Source organism: Nycticebus coucang, chromosome 10, assembly GCF_027406575.1.
Source record: "Nycticebus coucang isolate mNycCou1 chromosome 10, mNycCou1.pri, whole genome shotgun sequence".
Classification (NCBI taxonomy): Eukaryota; Metazoa; Chordata; class Mammalia; order Primates; family Lorisidae; genus Nycticebus; species Nycticebus coucang.
The window spans coordinates 104169255-104189506 of NC_069789.1; the positions used below are offsets into that span (position 1 = coordinate 104169255).

The 20252-nt window shown below is 55.0% G+C and overlaps 2 protein-coding genes across 6 annotated transcripts in view; one reads left to right on the top strand and one right to left on the bottom strand.

Annotated features, from left to right (window-relative positions):
- The window catches only part of LOC128596231 (G patch domain-containing protein 4), a 138863-nt gene that overhangs the window by 80882 nt on the left and 37729 nt on the right, over positions 1–20252 (top strand). The window lies entirely within an intron of this gene.
- On the bottom strand, positions 1100–19061 carry BCAN (brevican). Of its 4 annotated transcripts, XM_053605817.1 has the most exons (15): positions 18440–19061; positions 16830–16913; positions 14617–14720; positions 13309–13683; positions 12807–12981; positions 12440–12567; positions 11711–12004; positions 8785–9018; positions 7594–8235; positions 4152–4259; positions 3451–3609; positions 2835–2917; positions 2356–2500; positions 1914–2104; positions 1100–1589 (listed from the first exon to the last, which is right to left on the bottom strand). In XM_053605817.1, the coding sequence occupies exons 3-15, from the start codon at positions 14699–14701 to the stop codon at positions 1482–1484; spliced, it is 2727 nt and encodes a 908-aa protein (XP_053461792.1). In that variant the 5' UTR covers positions 14702–14720; positions 16830–16913; positions 18440–19061; the 3' UTR covers positions 1100–1481. The 4 variants fall into 4 exon arrangements, with proteins under 4 accessions (XP_053461792.1, XP_053461793.1, XP_053461791.1 ...); XM_053605818.1 differs by lacking the exon at positions 16830–16913; XM_053605816.1 differs by lacking the exons at positions 16830–16913; positions 18440–19061 and adding an exon at positions 16187–16238.

Sequence of the window (20252 nt, forward strand, 5' to 3'; positions counted from 1 at the left end):
GACCCCTCTGCGCACTGCGACGAGCCCCTCCCTCCCCCCTTCTCACACATACACACACGCGGTCACTCTCTCCGTTTCCCGAGTGACCTCACCGCTCAGTGTCGGTGAGTCACAGTCCCAGGGCCTGCCGGCCCGGCCGGAAGTCCGCCTCTCCCCCTCCCGCGAGCTGCGCCCTCCCCGCCTCGGCCCAGGAGGAGAGAAGGACCGCGGCGCCTCCTGGCGGGCCCCGGGCCCCTCGCCCTCCCACGCCTGTCTCTGCTCACTCATGCGCACCCTGCGCTCCGAGCGCCGTGTCTGTGTCCGCAGCGCCCTCTGCTGCCCCAGCCGGGGGGACCCACACGTCGTTCTACAAGCCCAGTCCGCAGTAGGGCTGGGTCCTCGCCTCCGCCTTTCCCTTGTTCCCCGGTTTTCTGCATCTCTGGAGGCAAGCCTCCCTGTAGCCGAGACCCTGGGCCTGCTGCAGTGCCAGCAGAGCTCTGCATTCGCTTACACTTTCTCTTGCCCCTGAGAGTAACCCCTGCGGAAGGTGGGAACCGGGACATCCAGGCACCACCCTGTCTGCCTTTCTGCTTGGGACCTCAGTCCGGAAACTGAACTCAACTAAAGGTGCTTTATTGGTCGGGTGCGGTGGCTCACGCCTGTAATCCTAGCAGTCTGGAAGGCCGAGGCGGGTGGATTGCCTGAGCTCAGGGGTTCCAGACCAGCCTGAGCAAGAGCGAGACCCCCGTCTCTAAAAATAGCCGGGCGTTGTGCTGGGTGCCTGTAGCCCCAGCTACTCAGGAGGCTGAGGCAAGAGAATCAATTGAGCCCAAGAGTTTGAGGTTGCTGTGAGCTATGACAGGGCACTCTACAGAGGGTAACAAAGTGCCCATAAATAAATAAATAAATAAAGTGTTTACTCTTGGACACTCCCGCCCCTTTGTTTCCTTCCAAACATCCTGCCCAACCTCAGCTGTCCCCATCTCCCAACCCCTGTGGGTCCCTTCATTTAAGTACGGACTGGCAGCTATTCTGTGCTAGGCATGTTGGGCTCAGTGACCTCCTGGGACTTCTCTGACCTTCAGGAGCTAATAAACTGTCTCTCTCTCTCAGCATACAATTTGCTTGGGCTCACACACAGTTTATTTCTTGCTGGTTTTACAGGTGCTCCATCCTGTCAGCCCATTCCCTTGGAAAATCAAGAATAAGTGGGCACAGCATACCCCTAGAGGAATGAAGGGGACAGGATGGCTGACAGGGAGAGGGTAGTTGAGGCACTTAGGGAATTACTCGTTGCCCTGAGGGAAAAACCTGATGTCCAGGGTAGGGGGAGAGGACTGGAGCCCCGGATATTTCCCAGAAGTTGCTCAGGCACTATCACCTGGACTCCAGCTCCACCCTTCTCGGTTGTCACTTCCTGTGGTAGCAGGAGCATAAGATGTGAGGGAGGGTTGGGGTTGAGAGGGCAGTGCTGGGGCCAGTCATGTTCCAGGTCTTACCCCCTAGGGACCTGGAGTGGGGCTGGAAGGAAGGGTCAACAGTGCCTTCCAGCGCCCCAGTAGCCTCCCCTGACGTCCTTCTGGGGCCTCCACAGGGTGCAGAGCTCGGGCCTGGGGAAAACACACACATACTCACTCTCCACCCTGCTCCCCTCCTCCTCCTCACTCTTCCCCAGCCTGCCCTCTGGTGTTATTTCTCCTTGACACTAACCTCAGTAAGGCTTTTGCTCAGGCTCAGCCCTTACCAGTGCAGAGTGGCTGCATGTTCTCAGATATCAGCACTAAAGGGGGCCCCAGAGCATCCAGCCCACTCCTGCCCAGAGAGAGGCAGGGCTACTCCAGGGTGACATGGCCTTGGGTAGGCAGAGCCCAGACTGGAACCTAGGGTTGCTGTTGGCTAGTGTCCCCTCCCCCCTGCCTCTTCCTAGCACTTACAGGCCTTCGGGGCACACAGGAAATCTGGGGAGACTCCCAATGACCATTGTCCTGGCACCGGATCAGTGGCAGGTTTCGCTGGTCCAGTCCCTTCCGGCACCGGTAGCGAAGCACTGTGTCCACCTCATAGCGCAGACGTGGGCGGCCAAACACTTGAGCCAGGGGCAGCTCCGGTGGGGGCCCACAGGACACTGCAAGAGGGACATAGTCAGGAACTGGGAGCCTGCATCTGTGGGTGACAGTTCCCAGAATCTTGATGGGGAGGATCTGGGCCACAACATAACAAAAGAGATCAGGTATTCCAAGTGGACCCATGTAATCTGTTAGCCTTTGCATGGTCTGGAACACATTCTGACTCCTCTCTGTAGTTTTACACTCTATGTGTATAAATATTGACCCCTGGATGCCAACCCCAGCCCTCCAACCCCTTGCCTGCCCTCACCTAGCCCCATCTTGCAGGTGTAGGACAGGTGGTAGTTGCAGGGCACATCACTCCATTGTCCCTGATCATGCCACACCATGACCACGCAGTTCTCTCCAGACAGGAAGTAGCTGTCAGGCTGCCCAGGGTTCCAGTTCTCATAGAGCTGGGAGGGCCAGAGGAAATGGTGAGGAGCTCCAAGACCAGGAGCACAGAGGGAATGGGCCTATAAGGGTTGGGGGGCCCAGAAGAGGGAAGGCTAGAGGTCTGGGGAGTAGTCCCCCAAGGGGAAAGAAGAAGGCAGGGTTTTGGAAAAGGAAAATGGGGTCCAGAAGAGAAAGGGACACAAGGAAGGGAGGGGAGCCCAGGGAGAGTAAGAAGGCCATGAGAAGGGGAAGCAGGCCAGGAAAAGAAGGGGAAGAGCCATGGCGGGGTAGTGTGGGGCAGACATGCATTCAGGAAGCAAACTAGAGGGTGTTACGGCCAATGGGACCTCTCACCAGGGGGACGCCATCCGACCACAGGAAGTCACCTTCGATGGTTCGGTCATTGAGCCCTATCCACTGGTATTCCCGGTATTGATCTGGGGGTGATAAGATGTGCAGTAAACACAGCTGCCCACAGATGGCAGTCATTCCCTGTCGCTGGGCGGCCTGGAGGTGACAGCCAGGGAATTCTGGCCTGAGATTATGAATCGGCGCCCCAGGGTTTCCTTATCCCTCCCTCCAATCTCTGCACACAGGCCAGATGGAAGGCAGGGATGTAGGGGTGGGGAAAGAAGAAAAGTATCAACCTGGCTTAGGAAAGGGAAGCTCAGGAAAAAGACTAAAAACTTTCAACAGTGAGCAGGAGGGCAGGAGGCAGGAGAGCGGGAGGCTGGGAGTGGGTGGGGAGACCCATGCAGCGGTCTGCTTTGCGCAGGTGCAGCCTCAATATCCCTTCTGTGCCACATTGCCTGAACGTGGAGTGGGAAGGATGGCGAGAGGGTGACCAGGTGAATGAGTAAGAGAAATCTAGTAATGAGCATGGGAATTCATGAATAAGGCCATTAGTAAGCGAGTGAGTGAAAGAGTGGGAGAGAGCAGGTGGCAGGGGTCCTCTGCCCGCCCAGCCCACTGTTGATGAAGTCCTGCTCCTCGGGCGTGCTGATGCTGGCCAGGTGTGCGCCGTACATCCGGCACTGGCTCTCTGCCTCCTCCCAGCTCCGCCGGGTAGAAAAGTGCTTGTAGCAGGCACCCTGGAAGGTGTCCCAGCCGGGGCTGCAGAAGTGGAGGCCTGGGGCACAGAAGGGTGATGTCTTAAGACCCCAGAACCCTGAGAGAACAGGGACTGGCTCCTTCTATGGTTGCAGACCCAGAGGGGTGGGACCTAAGGGCAGGACAGAGGTGCCAAAGAGCTAGTAAGGAATGAGGGGCTGGTATGAGCCTGGGGGGCTCTTGGGCCGGGGCATTGGTGCCTTTTCTGAGTGATGAGGACCAGGATGAGGGATGAGTTTCATTCTGGGTCTCTGCAATCCTCCATCGTAAAGAAGAATTGGGCCTTCCTCTCTAAACTGACGTCATGTATTAACTGCCCATCAAATACCAGGCGTATGCTCAGCACTCCCACACCTGGACCTCCTAAGAGGCATTTTGATTCCACTTAACAGATGAGAGAATTGAGGGTAGGGCTCTGAGAAGTTATGCAACTTGGCTAAAATGGGGATTCATTAATGACAAAGCCAAAACCAGTGTACTCCCTCCCTCTTCTAGAACTGGCACATTGTGGCAGGGTCCAGGCTTTGATCTGACCCCCACCCTGCCCCTCAACACACTCACCAACATTGCACAGGTCCCCCCCATAGCCAGGCAAACATAGGCAGCGGACCCTCTCCTCCTCCTCCAAGCATGTCCCACCATTGTGGCAGGGGCTGGGGACACAGTCACCTGAGGGGGGAAAGAAGTGAGGTGGGGCAGCAGGGGGCATAACTCTGCAACCTGAGTCCTCCAGGGGAGGGTTCAGAGTGTCCCCCTGCCCTGACCTCTCTGTCCTAGGAGCTATCACACCACCCTAAAAGTTCCCCCTAGAGCCTGCCTCCAGGCACAGCCCGGTCCTGAGTTCTGGGTCTGTTTCCCCCACCGGACCTCACCCCCACACGCATTCAGCATTGGCTCAGCCCTGTGTGGGCCATTTTTATGCCCCTCAGGGTGGGGCTGGGCCAGTCAAAAAGGGGCAGGGGGAAGTGGCCAGGAAGGCACTCTGGACCTAGCCTCATTACGGGGCTGTCATAGACCTGGACTGTTATCTGGCTTCCAGCTTTTTTGTGTGACATTGGGCAGGTCACTTTTCCTGTCCAGGCTTGGAGTTTTACCACACCCCCTTGTCTCTGTGCCAGGTCCCAGCACAGTGCTGTGTAGGCTAGGTGGGTTGGACGGCACTGGAAGACTGGAAAGAGGAGAATTACCATAGCAAATGTGGGGTGCAGCCTTCCTTGACTGCTCATGGGACCTGCTATTGGCATGGCCCAGGTGAGTGCTCACCATTCTCTCTGCTGTCCACTGGGCAGTCAGCCAGCCCCAGAAACATGTGAAGACATAACCTACCTTCCTCACTCTGTGCCCTGCCCTTTCCCCTGCTCAGGAATGAAGCTGCAGCAGCCCCTGCTATCCTGCTTTGATGGCTGGCCTTCCACATTTGCCTTCCAACTTCACTCAACCTCTTTGCCTCCCCTATCTCTCCAGACTCTTCCACCTAGCCAAGCTCCCCCAATCCCTCCCCTCTGGGCCTTCTGCAGGCTCTGCAACCTAGAACCCATCTCACTCCCTCCTTCTGGCTCCCTCTCCTCCAGGCAGTCCTCTTAAACTAACACACTACCCTGAAGGCCTGCAATCTGTTTTCTGGATTCAGCTCCATCTGGTTTGGGCATCTGCCTACTTTCTTGGACTTTTTTCTCTTTGGATCCTGGGGTAGGAGGTGGGCTGCCCTAATGCTGAGTCTGGGTGCTGGAGGAGCTATCAGTTTCCACTCCTTTCTGGCCCAGATGACCCAGGGGAAGATGGCTACACAGATCAACAGTGCAGGTCATGGCCTTCAGCCATAGGAAGTAAAACTATCCCAGGTGGGACCCTACGGACCGTACTATCCTCCTGTAGCAGCCCTGCACAAGGCCCACAGTGCTTCACACACACTGACCTGGCTGTAGATCCCACACACTGGTGGGGATCAGAGAGGCAGGGGTAAGAGAAGCTGGAGTCCATTCAAGGAACTTTGCTGGGATGACCTCACTGTTTTGGGTAAAATGAATCAGCTTTTCCAGCATGTTCCCCTGTCATCTCCCTTTCTGCCAATAGTTTCTTTCTAGCTAGTGGAGCCTCCCCTCAGCTCCCATGGGAGGAGGTATTTTATTTAACCCACTAAGTACCAAGCCCTACAAAGGGTAGGAGTTCTGACCACCTCCCCAGACCCCACATTTTCTTGTTCCTCCTTTTGACCTCTCTGCTCTTTCCACTTCAATTCTCCAACCCTGGAGGGCAGAGACCCTCAAACTTGGTCCTTGGTCCCCTAGCCAGGCCACAGGTCCATCCCCCTGGCTGTGGGCTGCAAAAGCTGAATCCAGGGTAGGCAGAGTGGGGTGAAGGAACCCCTCTGGGAATTTCTTCTTCCCTCACCCTCTTTGGGGCCAACTGCTATATAACCAGGTCTTTCCTTCTCTCCTGTTGAAACAGCAGGCCAGGGGCCTCACCCTTATCTTCCAGGACTGTAACTGTGAGTAACTGAGACACTGTGGACACCTCCAGCTGTGCTCCTTTTCCCACCAAACCTCTCCCCCCAACTCAGTGCTGAACTCCAATGCCAGCTGGGTAGGGAGGAAACAGCTGAAACAGGTGAGTCTGGGTGTGATTCAGGCTGTGATTAGTTTAGGGCTGAGAGAATCCCAGCCTCCTTCTGGGGGCTCCCACTTGGGAATTGTGACTTTTCTGAGAAGGTAGAGCTTCTCTTAGACTCCAGAGCCAACTCCCCATTCCCCTTCTCTCCATGCCTCACTCCCTGAATGTGTCTTTTTCAGCATTAGGGACTTTGAGATCTTTTGGTTTGGTTTAGGGAAGGTGAAACCCCTTTTTTGGGGGAGGAGCAGGAGATGATCATTACTGTAGAGGTTAGTGGGAGAAAGCTGTGGGCAGTGGGATGAGAATTACACACCATCCACCTACTGAGACAAAGGGGTAGGAGATGGGAGGTGAAGGCACCTGGATATCAGGGGACCACCACCATGGTGAGAGACTTTCTTATCACTACTCTGTATGGGAGCCACCAGGATGAATCAGAAATGAATATAAACACACAGCACACACCCCCAAGCTATGTGAGCTTCTCCATGTTAGAAGTGAGGGGCTACAACTCGCAGTCCTCCTGCAGATTGATGGACGATGACTTTTCTGGGGGGAATGTGTACAGATCTGGGATCTCAGCAGCCAGGAAGGAAAGTGTGGACAGGCTTAAGAAAAAGAGGCTGAGTAACAAGGGGCTGTTAGACTTCTAGGACAGAAAAGGGAAGAAACTGAATATAAAAAAAGAAGAGACACAGACAGGAAGAACACACAGAAAGAGGGAGAGACATGGAGCCAATGAGAAGCATCAGTGAGCTGCCCATGACACAGAGGCGTGGAATGAGAGGGGCAGACAGCTGAGATGGAGAGAGGGTCCAGAGTGTGGTTACAAAGCTGTTTAATAGAGATTTATTTCCAAGGCTTGTTTTCCATGAAACAGTTGAAAAATACTTCACAGAAGTAGTTGCTTAAGGCTCTGTAGGGATAAGGGCTGTCCTGGACCCCAGAGGTTGAGGGGCAGTGATGGACTCCCAGGCTCCCTGGAGATCAGTGTCGATGGCTAAAGAGGATGGCACACAGGAGGGGGAGGGAGCAGTGGGAGAGGGGCCTGGCCCTGAGGGTGCAATAGGTGATGTGGGCACCCTGAAGAGGCATGAGGATGTCTGTGGGCTGGTGAGATATGAGCCACAGGGGAGGGTCCAAGGGTAGGAAAGGGTCACAGGTGGCCAGTGATGGGACTGGTATCACAGGACTCAGAGAGCAGAGTGGAAGTCACAAGGTAGGTATCACAGACTGGAGACCCACAGGTAGAGGTGGGTAATAGAATGAAAGCAAAGGACAGGAGAGTCTAGGGTGATGGTGGGTTAAAGGACTATAGGTCAGGTGGCCCAGAGCTGCAGGGGGAGAAAAAGGAGAAAGATAAAGAGGGAGGTTGAGCCTTTGGCAGAATTACCTGATGAGGGGGCCACTGCTACTCCACCTCGGCTGGTGCTGTCAGTGGGCAGCACTGGCTGGGCCTGCACTGAGGTTCCTGATGGGGCAGTTCTTCCAGAATTCTCTTCAGAGGGGACCTCCAGCTCCCTGGTACCCTCAGGGGCCTGTGTGGCTGGAAGCAGGGAAGGGGCATCCTCCGAGCTCCCTGTCTCCTCACTTTCTCCTCGAAGGACCCCAGATAGCTCAGGACCACCAGTTTCCTCCCCCACCTCTCTTGCCCCAACTGGAGTGGAAGGTGGTGGGGGTGCTAGGTTCCCCTCCCTGGGAGTGGACTGAGTCTCAGTAGGTGGTCCACGGACCCTTGGAGGCCTAGGAGCTTCTGACTCTCCATCTGGAAGTGGCGATGCACCAGGCTGTAGGACAGTTCTTGCAGGTAGGGATGCCTGGGAGGGCAACTCCTCATGGGCTGGTTCAGTGGGGAGAGAGGCCTCAGGGCCTGGGCTGCTGAACTGGCTGGGCCATGCCCACAGGGCCTCCTCTTCTTCTTCTTCTTCCTCCTCCTCTTTCTCTTCTTCATCTTCATATTTTTCTCCCTCCTCCAATACCTTTCCTTCCTCTTCTGAGGCCCCCATAGATGGCACAATGGATTGGGTTTCAAATTCTGGACAAAGCACAATAGGTTCAGCACCAGGGACAGCACCCGCCAAAGGACAGAAAGATGAGACAGGAAGGGGGGAAGAGGGGGCTGGGGAATTTGGACTGGGGGAGAAGGAAGAGCCCTCTCTGCGGAGAGGTGGTCTTTGCTCCACTCTGGAAGAACTTCAACCTTAGCTGCATTGTTGAGGCTTGAACAAATTGAGAAGGCTCTGTGAGCCTGGTCACTACACCTCTCTTACATACGTACTCTGTCAATCTTAGTCTGTTTTAGGTAGATGAAGTGGAGGAGGGATAAAAGAAGGGATACTTCTTCCTCCTAGGGGGAAGCTCCTTAGCCCAAGCATCTCCAGCCCCATAGTAGTTGGGGTATAATTTACTTGAAAGACAAAGATTAGGAGGGGAACAGGAAAAGAGGTGCCCTGTACTCTGAGCTGCTGAAAAAGGACAGGACAGAGCCATGTCAGCCATGACCACAGAACCAAACTGGGCTTATCCTTCTACTCCCCAATCCCTCCCAGGTGGAGACATCCCCAGGGTGAGAGTTTTGAGTTACCTAGACGGGTTCTAGGGGCCTCTGCCGGGTCTTCCAGAGAGGAGCTTCCACCTCCTCCGTCCTCCATGATGGGAATGGAGTAGATGGCCCCACGGGACTCACTCTCCACAGCTTCCTGAGGCAGCTGCAGTTCCTCCAGGGTCTCTGTTACTGTGATGATGGCCTCTAGTCCATCAGAGGCTGGATCAGAAGCTGGGTTGGAGGCCTCAGGGATGGCAGAGGGCTGAGCAGAGTCTGTGGTGGGAGAAAAATGCTGATGGGAGGCTGGGTGGGTAGCTCTGCCCTCCCAGGTCCCTGGCCTGCTTGTGAGGGCTCTGAGTCAGACTATCAGAGATTATGGGGTTCTCTCAACTCTCTCCTATCTTCCTGTGGAGCATGCCAGAACTTTGTCATTCACTTCTCACACTTTTTTTTTTTGGGGGGGGGGCACAGAGTGTCACTCTGTTGCCCAGGCTAGAATGCATCATCCTAGCTCATAGCAACTTCAAACTCCTGGACTCAAGTGATCCTCCTGCCTCAGCCTCCTGAGTAGCTGGGACTACAGGCTCCCATTACTACTGTAACCAGCTAATTTTTCTATTTTTAGTAGAGATTTGGCCTCACTCTTACACTGGCTGGTCTAGGACTTCTGCCCTCTAGTGATCCTCCCACCTTGGCCTCCCAGAATGCTAGGACAGTCGTGAACCACCATACCTGGGCCATTTCTCAGGCATTAGTCAAGTGCCTACTACATGTCATGCTACACATTCTCCTGGGCACTGAGGACACAACAGAATAAAACAGCAAACTTCTGGTGGTGCCCGTAGCTCAGTGGGTAGGGTGCCGGCCACATACATCCAGGCTGGCGGCTTCAAACCCGGCCCAGGCCAGCTAAACAATGACACCTGCCACAAAAAACTTCCTGCCCTCAAGAGAATTTATATTCTAGGTACAAATAGTAAACACATATGTACATATTATAACATTCCAGTATAAAGAACAATTAAGCAGAGTCAGAAGACAGAGTGTGGATGGGAAGTGCTACTTTAGAGAGATCAGGAAAGGCCTAGGAGAGAGACATTCCCTTGAGTGAGGGGATGGAGCCAGGATAGACGATATGGCTTCAGCATCTTGGGACCTGGAGCTTAAGGCAAGGTGTGAGGGGCCCCAGGCATCTCAAGATTCTTGAAATGGAAGAGGACAGGTTGCCATCCCCCCAGGAGAGCTAAGGGCAGAATGTAGGAAGAACATAAGGATCACCTAAGAATCTCAGCGATGGGGCAAGAGGGCAAAAAGACCACCTCCTTCTGGGATATCTGCTCCCTTCAAATAATGAGAAGTTTTGTGTGGATTACCTTGTTCTCCAGGGAAGGGAACCAAGAGCAGAAAACCAATGGAGTGAAGATGGAATTGGGCTAAGAAAAGTCTTAAGGGCTCTCTGTGCTCAGCCAGGTGAGACAGGACAGGGCATCCTTGCCCTCATCACCCACCCCAGTGAGCCCTGCTCCACACTAGGCAGGCACCCCTGCACCACTGCTGCCTCTGTTTTCTGCCAATTCTAGCCCCGATTGTCATCATATTCTCCCTCCCCATCCCTCTCCTCCTCATCTCCTTCCATCCTCACAGAATAGTGCTTGGCACATGACCATACCAGTGCATAGAAGCTCTAGTAGTAGTAGTTGTTGTTGTTATGATCCCTGCTTCATTAAGCCTTTTCAGATGGATTCCTATGAACTGTACTTCCTCACCCTCCCCAGCCCCATACCAAAGATGGCTGGGGATTGTCCACAGATTGTCCCAGTGGAAGCAATGCTTTTCTCTCAGTCTCTCCTCATCCTGGGAGTGAGGTATCTTGTCTTCCCTTAGATGGGGAGCTCCCCCAGCAAAAGCTATGTCTTCCCCCTTCAGAAGAGGTGTTCTTGGAGGGTAAAGGCAGTGTCTTGTCCTCTCATTTCTGCCTGAAGCCCTTGTACCAGTACTGCAGGCTCAAAAATGGGCCCATATGGGAACAGTCTCTGACTGTCAGTCACCCTTGGCCTGGCCCTGTGCTTCTGGGGGTCCAGGCACTGCCTGTCCTCCAGCTCCCAATATGTAAGATGTGAACAGGAAGCCATCTCTACACTCAGCTGCACTTGAGGTCTTGTTCCCCTCAGGGGAGTTGTGGTGGTTAAAGCTCTGACACCTTTTTTTTTGTAGAGACAGAGTCTCACCTTATCGCCCTCGGTAGAGTGCCGTGGCGTCACACAGCTCACAGCAACCTCCAAATCCTTTGTGCCGTGGCATCACACAGCTCACAGCAACCTCCAAATCCTTAGGCTTAGGCGATTCTCTTGAGTAAGCCTCCCAGGTAGCTGGGACTACAGGTGCCCACCACAACGCCCGGCTATTTCTTTGTTGCAGTTTGGCCAGGGCTGGGTTTGAACCCACCACCCTCGGCATATGGGGCCGGCGCCCTACCCGCTGAGCCACAGGCGCCGCCCAGCTCTGACACCTTTAAGTTGCAGGTTCTGGAACTCTGAAGGCTACTAAAGAACTTGAGCATATCATTCATTGGTCAATGAAAATACATTGAGGCATTATGAAGATTGAGAACCACTAGTCTAAGAGGATGTCAGCCGTCACTGTGCTGACAGGAAATAGGAACTAATTCAGCAGCCCAGAATGGAAATGCAGCTTGGGATCTGGAAAGATAAGGCAGGGACTACTGAGAGGGAGGCAGATAAGGAGAAGCAGAGACGTGACCACCCTTGAGGCCACACAACAGAGTGAGACCAAGCCATGCGGGGCATGCCCAGAATTAGAACCCCAGAGGACAAACTGGGCATCACCCAAGACTCTTTCAGGCAAATGGCAGAGACCTGAGAGAAACTTGTCAGAGATGGGGTAAGATTTCCAGGGCTCAGCCCTGCCTGAAGCTGGTCTCCACCTCCAGACGGAGGCAGCTCACCTCGGAAGCAATAGACGTTGAAGCGGCTCTGCTTGTTGGGGAAGCCCGTCTGGTTGGGGAAGAGGAAGAGAGTCTTGACACCAGGCAGACCCCCACCACAGCGCTGGCTGGGGGTGACAATGGGGTAGCGCACACTGCCATCAGCCAGCCAGCCTGGGCTACAGCGGTCCAGGCCACCATCCCAGGCTGCATACAGCTGGCCTGTGGTGGCAATCTCTGCACCCCGCTCCTGGCAGTATGCTCGTGCTTCCTCCAATGTCAGCTTTTCTGGAGGGGCACCAAGGAACAGCTCTCCTGGGTGGGAGAAGAGGAGGCAGGTTACCAGGCAGTTGGTAGCCCCTTCCACCCTGGGCTTCCTCAGGAATCCTGGGTAAGCTTCTTCAGGCCCCAGTCTCCTCATCTGTGACTTGGGGTCAACTACCTTCCTAGATAGGATCAAAGTCTGGATAGAACCTCAAGACGGATATTAGAGCTCAAAGGAACCTGGCTCAACTTGCCCATTCTGCACAGGGTCCTGCACAGGGTCTACCCAGCAGGCAGCAGAAGAGCACCTGTGTGAAGCTTCGATCATGAACAGTGTTTGGAAGGAGGGACACCAATCTTCTCCTTACTTTTGCCTGCCCTCTTAAACACATGAGGGACAGTAAGGTCTGGCAGAAGTCCTGGGAGGACCTGAGGGCAATACTGGAGCAGGGGATTGCTCCCTGGGAACCTTTCACTCCCAATCACCATTTAGGTCTTCAGCATAACAGTAGACGTCATAGAGGTCATCTGGGTGCACCATTCCATAGTTCCGGACCCCAGGGAAGCCATCCATGTCTCCATAACAGGCCTCTCGTGGGGTCTGGATAGGATACCTGGGGAGGGAGGATAGAGGCTCAGTACAGATGCCATCACCAGTGTCAGTGCAGCCAATTGCTGATAGCCTGGCTTGTCCTCCCACCTCTGCAGGGATGCAGTCCCCTGGGGTAGGGTCCTTACTACCCTCCTCAGACCAGCCTCATTCCCCAGAGGAAAGGAGCCCTGTATGCCCAGACTGGAAGGCCACAGCCACTTAGGGAGCAAATGGAAGCCCTAGGGCACAACCCCAGCCCACCTCACAGTCTGGTCCGACAGCCAGCCGGCATCACATTGCTCGTAGCCCCCAAGGTAGGCAGCATAGAGCTGCTCCGGCGTGGCAATGCGGGCTCCGATGCGGGTGCAGGCCTCCTGGGCCATGGCAAAGGAGAAAGCGTAGCGGGCAGAGCCCTCTCGGTAGAGAAAGACGACCCCTGAGGGGCAGAGAACAGGTGATCTCAGGTGACTCCTGAGCCAGGTGACCACCAAGCATTCTGACCTCCCCTCACCCTGTGTCATTCCCCTGCACACAAAGGGTAGATCCAAACTGTGCTCACTCTACAGCATGAGGAACTTAAGTTAGACTGTGGGTAGAATTTCCTCCACCTAAAGAAAAAAAGGTAACTAAAGCCTGTGTCTCCTTGCTCCTTTTCCAACTCAGCCTGTGCTTTCCAGTTGCATTTGCTTCCCCTCTCAGACTGTGGGCTCCCAGAGAGCAAGAGTCCTACCCACCCCAACCCCCTCTATCCCTGCCCTCTTACCTTTGACCTTGACTTCAACTGCATCACTGCTGTCATCAATGCCATGCTGGACCTCACAGCGGTAGATGCCTGAGTCGTTTGGGCGCAGCTCGCTTAGCGCCAAGGAGACATCGGTGAGCGACGCAGGATACGCAGGCAGTGCCACGCGGAAGCGGTACGCCTCGCTCACCTTGACTCGCACTCCTCGCGCCACCAGCACCTCCGCCTCCCGGCCCCCGGACAGGAAGGTCCACTTGACTCGCGGAGAGCCCAGCACCGCCCGGCGGCTCGGTGGTGGCCACAGGTAGTGCACGTGGCACGGAATGGTGAGGGCGCCACCCAGCACACCCTGCAGTGGCGCGTCGCCGCCGATGCGCACGCGGAAGGCACGGTCCTCTGTGGATGGGCGGAGCTGGCTGGAAGGTGGATTTGCAGCCCCGGGGTCCCACCCCGTGGAGTCCGAACTCCGTCCCAGGATTCCCCTGGGCCCTTCAGGACCCCAGCGCAGTACCAGGGTACTGCAACCCTATCTCTAGGTCCTCCAGGCCCATCCCCACGATCTGCAGACCCATCTCCCAAAGTCTCCCAGACAATCCTACCACCAGGATTCCTTGCCCTGCTCCTAGAGTCTCCCAGTTCTGCAGCGGGAACCTTTGGCCACACCCCAAGTTTCTCCAGCCCTGTTCTTTTTTTTTTTTTTTGTAGAGACAGAGTCTCACTGTACTGCCCTCGGGTAGAGTGCCGTGGCATCACACGGCTCACAGCAACCTCTAACTCTTGGGCTTACGCGATTCTCTTGCCTCAGCCTCCCGAGCAGCTGGGACTACAGGCGCGTGCCACAACGCCCGGCTATTTTTCTGTTGAAGTTTGGCCGGGGCTGGGTCCGAACCCGCCACCCTCGGCATATGGGGCTGGCGCCCTACTCACTGAGCCACAGGCGCCGCCCACCAGCCCTGTTCTTAAGTTTCCCAGTCTGTTCCCTTTCGAGCCTCTTTCAGAATTTCTCCCAATTCCACTCCTTTTCCGCCCCCAAGCTCCATTCGTCTTGGCTCCAGGGTCCTTCATCCTCTACCCTAGGGATCCAAAGCTTTGCACTGAGTCCCCCCTCCAAGCTTTAACCCCAAGATTACTCCACCCTACCAGAGGCCCACAGCTCAGCCCTTATTTCCAAGTGTTCTAGCCTGGACTCCTTCCCACGATCCTCCCATGTCTGTCTCCTCCGGGGGTCTCTCAGGACTAAAAACAGTTAGTTAGGGCTGAAGAAGAGGCCACCCCCTACCACTGGGGATGCAGGGGACAGAGACAGTAAGCCTGAGTGGGGTTGCTTACCTGAGCTGTCCCCTTCTAAGACATCAGCTAAGGCTGCAGGGAGCTGGGCCAGGGCTACCAGCAGGGGCAGGAGGAGTGAGACCATGTTGCAGGCTAGAGAGGGACTTGAGAAGAAAAGGCAGGGTTAGACTTCAGGGTGGACTTCCCCTGGCTCCCTACTACATCCATATGGGTTCGTACATACTCTGGCCTCAGAAGCCCACTGCCCTACCTCACTACTGACTCTTTGTTTCTGACCTCCGTCTCCCCACCAACAGATTCCTCCTGAGAGCCAGGACCTAGGTCCTAGTCAACTCACTGTATGACCTAGCCAGGTTCCTTGACCTCTCTGGACTTTCTTTTCTTGTGAAAGAGCATCATTCCTACCACCTCACAAGTTGTGATGAGATTATGCATTTTGAGAGTGTTTTATATCCTTAAAAATCCTACAGATTCACAGTATCAGGTACACATAGGAGCTCAATAAATGCATATAGCATGAATTGTGGGTGCTATAGGATATAGGTGATATTAGGAAATCCACCTGCCCCCCAACCCCCGTCTTCCCCCTTGCCCCAGACTCCTTCCTTGAACCCAGAGCCTCTTTCCCCCATCGTACCTCTCCAACCTACCATTCCTTCCTCCCTGGGCACCACACCCATCTGACCACCTGCAGAGACCAGGCTCATTCCCACTGGCTGCCCATCCCCACTCCAGGCCTCCTTCAGGGGGCCTCCTAGATTGAACCCAGCCAATGCACAACTCCCCAGCCCTTACTCTCCACTGTCTCCTCCCCACCACTACATATAAGGAAACTCTTCTCTTTACTCCTCCACCTCCCCCTCTCCTTGGCTGCCTCTTCCCTTGTCCCTCCCACCCTTCCCTTTCTGCCTGGCACGGGCTTTCCCACCGGATCTCCTGGCTCAGAAACCAGCTGGGACAAAGCCCCTGTCTCTGCCAGTCTGGCCTCTATCCAGTCTCTCCCTTCCCCCACTCCACCTTTTGTGAGAGCTGTGGGCTGGGGGGTGAACTAAGCAGGGTGAGAATTAGTGGGAGGAGCCACCCTCCTACCTCTGGCTATCAGAAGCTCTAGAACCCAGAATATTCCTCTAAAGATCTCAAAGCACTTACACTCTCATAAGAGGTGTGATATTGAGAAATGGAGACTGAGTCCCAGAGTCAGGCTGACCCTGGGTCCCCAGAAAAGCCAAGTAAAGGTGGCAGGCCAATGTGCCCCTAGGAGGAAAGGCTGCAGAGGTAGGTTTGCTATCAACTTTAAGGGTTGGGCTGGATTTAGAAGAGAATGGGGACCAGGTCTGTCATGGAATAGGCTGACAGTGCAGCAGGTGAATTGAAGGTTAGACTGTAGGCAGGAATTCCTATGGATCCGGCTTATACCCACTGGCGACCCATTCCCACTCCAGGCCTACTGTTCAACCTCCATTTTCCCTGCTCTCTCAGGCTGTGCCTTTATACATGCCCTGCCACTTCCTGAGCCAGAGCTGATGGGAAATTTCCCTCTTCTCCCAGATCCTCCTAGGCTAGGCTCCCCTGCCTCCCGCCATAGTAACCTCCTTCTCCCCCACTGTACCTCAGCATCATTTCCTCAGGGTCTAACTGGAGGAAGAGTAACTAAGCCAGATGTTTAGGGCCTCTCTCTGGCCTTTAAGAGAGAAGAGGTGCTTAACAGAGCCATATCAGAAGGTGCTAAAACCAGCTCCAGGCATGGGGGCTCTTGAGAGGACCATGTTGGGGGGCTGGAGTGAGGACCATCCAGCATGAGCCACAAGTGCCACCTTCCCTCCCCGCTCTAGGCTGGAGCTGCTCTCTGACAGGCCACCCAGAAACCCATATAGTTGGAGTCACACCCTGGACCACCCCTTTCACCTCTGTCTCACAGTGGAAGAATGAGGGAAGAGGTCTGTCTGAGGCCAATGAGGACCTGGCTGCTCTGGAATATGGAGGGCAACCCACTCCCACACCCCAGGAGAGGAATTACTAGCCACAGAGGCCAAGAGGGGAGCCCCATGCAGTTCTGAGAGCTGTCCCTCTTCTGTTTTCAGTAATACCAAGCTCTAGCCTCAGCCCTGACTGATGCAGCCAGGAGCCCTACAGGAATGCAGGCACCCCTTATTTGGTGCCAGGCTCAGAACCCAGGGGCCTGGGGTTCTGTGGTCTTCTCTATGCCACATTTATCTCCACTCCATCTTCTCTTCCTAAAGAAAGGGACATACCTGGGGTGGCACCCGGGGCTCAAGGAGTAGGGCGCCGGCCCTATATGCCGTGGGTGGCGGGTTCAAGCCCAGCTCTGGCCAAAACTGCAAAAAAAAAAAGGAAGGGACACACCACTCCATGTCTAACCCTTAGAACTTAGCAGTCATCCTGTCTCTTCCCCAATGCCACCTCATCACCTCTCTCTCCAGCCCTCTGTTTCCTGCTTCAGCCTCTGGATCTCAGCTTTTGTTTTGAGTTTCTCAAGCTGTTGAGGAAACGGTTCTCCTTGTTACATCATCATTCCTGCCTGACCATGGACATCCTTCTCCCTCACAGGCTTCCAATCCACAGAGAAGTAAGGCTAGGCTCTGTGCACATGCAGACCTGAGTGTGTACACCTGCCACCCACTGCCTCAAGGCTAGATGCCCACCAGCTGGCAGCCCAGAGCCTCCCTGGGAAGAGCTGAGCTCCTGCATTCAGCAGGGTCAGCAGAGAGACATAGGAGGCCAAGTGGTCACAGCACGTGGCAGCTATTAGCTACCCCTTAGTTGCCATGTGAGGAGCAACACAGCCTCCACAGTATCCGGGAGGCCTGAGGGCCTGTAGGAGTAACTGCAATAACCACATAAATAGTCCTATTATTGGAAGCACAAATAATAATACTATTGGCAGCGTCCCCAGCAGAGCTATTGCAGATCCTCCTAATACAGACCCTGAAACGTGGGTGATGCTGCTGTAGACAGTCAAATGTGCCCCATCAGCCCTGGCACTGGGAATGCTGGGTGGGACTACCAGTGATACTGTCCCCTGATCTCACTGGTGTTGTCTGCAGTCTAAGTAATAAAGATAACAGTGATGCCCACGAGGGATGCCAATCTCTTGGTCCTGTTAGAACCATGTGAGCAAAGCTATTCTGGTAGGAGAGGGAATGAGGTGGCAATCCCAGCCTCCTGGAAGAGGTAGGAAGGAAAGCAGGAGTGGTGGCTGAATTCTGGCAGACAATTACTGACCTGAGCCAGGTCTCCCACTAAATGCTTCCTAAGGATATCCTCAACTGTGGGGAAAATGCTGCTTATGTTTTCCTTCCTACACAGATGGGGAAGCCAAGGTTCAGGGATATGGGCTAAGGACTCCAAGGTCACAAGAGTAGGTGGTAGAACTGGGGCTCCAGCTGGGGAGATGGCAGGCTACAGATGGCAGCTCTGACCTGCCCTGCAGACCACAGTAAGGTGGTCCTCGGCCAGTCCACCTCATGCTGACCTGGCCCGCTACCACCCAGCGGGGGACAAGGTCGGATATCTCAGCGGCACCACTGGGGTTGGAGTGCCCAGCAGGGAAGACTAGTAGGGTGTCCCATGGCCCCACACCCGAAAAGGGGCTGATGATTAGACTGTAAGCTGCAGTGGGGCCGTCATCGCCAGAGCCGGGAGCATGTAGGGGGAGATAGCAGGAGCTGCAGGCGCTAGAGTCAGCAGATCTCGGAAGTGTCAGGCGAGGGTGTCCCAGAGCCTCGGAGACACCGGCTGAGGAGTGGGAGACGCGGACAACAGGGCGACTGGCGGCTGCTCCCCTCTCTATCCTTGACCCAGAGCGGAGGGAGGTGGGGGGCCGGGCTGCGGTGGCACTCACCTAGCCAGGTCTGGGGCTCGGGGACGGTACTGCGAAGTTTGTCGCCTCCTCCGGGGGTCTCCTCCGGGTCCACTGCTTGGTCCTGCAGCTGCAGCTGAGACTGCGGCGGGACTGCGCGGGCGCCAGGAGAGGCCTGGCCCGCAGGACGTTGGGAAGTGGGCGCCGGCCGGCCGGGCGCCGCACAAAACCCCCTTTCTTCCCCCCGCCCGTGTCCCGCCCTTCCTGGGGGCCGCCCCCGCCCCCCAGCCGGGATCGCGGGGGGGGCTCGGGATGGTCACGGGACCCACTGCCTTTTCTGCGTCGGTTCCCGGCGGCAGCGGCGAAAGCAAGGACAAGCGAAGTAGGACATCGTTGTGAAGATGAGAAGCGGAGGACCTGGAGTAGGGAGGGAGGGCAGGCGGGGCGGGGCGGGAGCTTTCTCTCAGCTTGAGAATGATTTTGCAGCTGGAGGGATGGAAGTTAGACAGTTAGAGGGACTTCCCGTTGGTCAAAGGAGGGGGAGGAGGGACTCAGGCTTAGACTGTAGGGAAGAGGATGAAGGGAGAATGACGGGTTTGCCCCTGAAAAGAGAGATACTCCCCCCAATTAAAAATGGGAAGCTCTTTTTTGGAGGCAGAGATGAAGTGCAAATGATGAAGTAGCCACCTCCCTGAGAAGACTCTGATTGGGTTTTGTCTCCTGCAGTGCTCCCACTTTCTGTACAGAGGAGGAGCTGACTTTGCAGCTAGAGGGATTGAGGTTAGACAGCAGAACCATGGGTTAAGCAAAGAGAGGCAGGAAATCTCTAGACCTGGTGGGGGTGGGGTTGGGTGGCATGGTGAACCAACAGTACTGGTCATGCAAACCAATGTGCAAAATGCAAGCGTTGCTGGGAGCCCAAAGGGTCCACTGGCCAGGGCTGTCTACTGAATGTTCCGCCTAGTGCCCGGGGGTGGGCCTTGAATGCTGGTGAGCCAGGAACTCCTTAGCCTCCAGAATACCAATGACTCCCCCGCCCCCAGCTCCAGGGCCTCTGCTTCCCTGTTTTCCCAGGCTTGTTCCTCTTCCCTCTTTTCTCTTCTCTCCTCCCCCTGGGGAATCTAGGCAAAGTCTCTGGCATAGATGGTGGTTACGACAGCCAGATGCCAAGATTCTCTCCCATGGATACCAACCAGTGTTGGCACCCAGGATAGCTTGTGGGGCACTTTGATCCCCCAAATCTCCAGCAGCCATGGCTCAAGGAGTAGGGTGCCGGCCCCATATACCAGTGGTGGTGGATTCAAACCCAGCCCTGGCCAAAAACTGAAAAAAAAAAAAAAAAAAAAAAAAAAAAAAAATATATATATATATATATATATATATACCAGGTAAAGTGGGGTGCTCACCATGCAAATGCAGGCTCAGGGCAGCTCCCAGCCTTTCATCTATGCTACAACCTAAGTCCCTCTGGGAACTCTGGACTGCTCCCCATGGTCTGCCGCACTCATCACGGCCTTGCTTCCACTCCCAGCTATGGACTTGGTTCTAAATGACTTTGAGAAGCTCACAAAGAAAGTCCAACCCAAATCCTTGAGGATCTAAATCGAAGATCCTTTGCCTTCTCCAGAGACACATCTACTATAGGGACAGGACAAGGGACCTGGGGGTGGTGGATAGCAAGTTCCCCCAAGAGAAAAGCCCCAGGAAGGGATTTGAGACTGAGAGGGACAGAGTAAGGTGCCTGAGGGAGTCTGGGGAGGAAGAGACCTCAGTGTATTCATTTCATTAAACAAATGTTAGTTGAATCCCAACTATGGCTCAGGCTCTGTTTTGGGCCTGGGAACAGCAGTCCCAA

What these genes read in the sequence shown, in the direction of transcription:
- BCAN (XM_053605816.1), bottom strand. An exon ending in CTGTCGGACCAGACTGTGAG is followed by an intron (nt 12,568 to 12,806) that starts GTGGGCTGGGGT and finishes CTCCCTCCCCAG; the next exon opens with GTATCCTATCCAGACCCCAC. An exon ending in GGTCGGATGGCGTCCCCCTG is followed by an intron (nt 2,501 to 2,834) that starts GTGAGAGGTCCC and finishes TGGCCCTCCCAG; the next exon opens with CTCTATGAGAACTGGAACCC.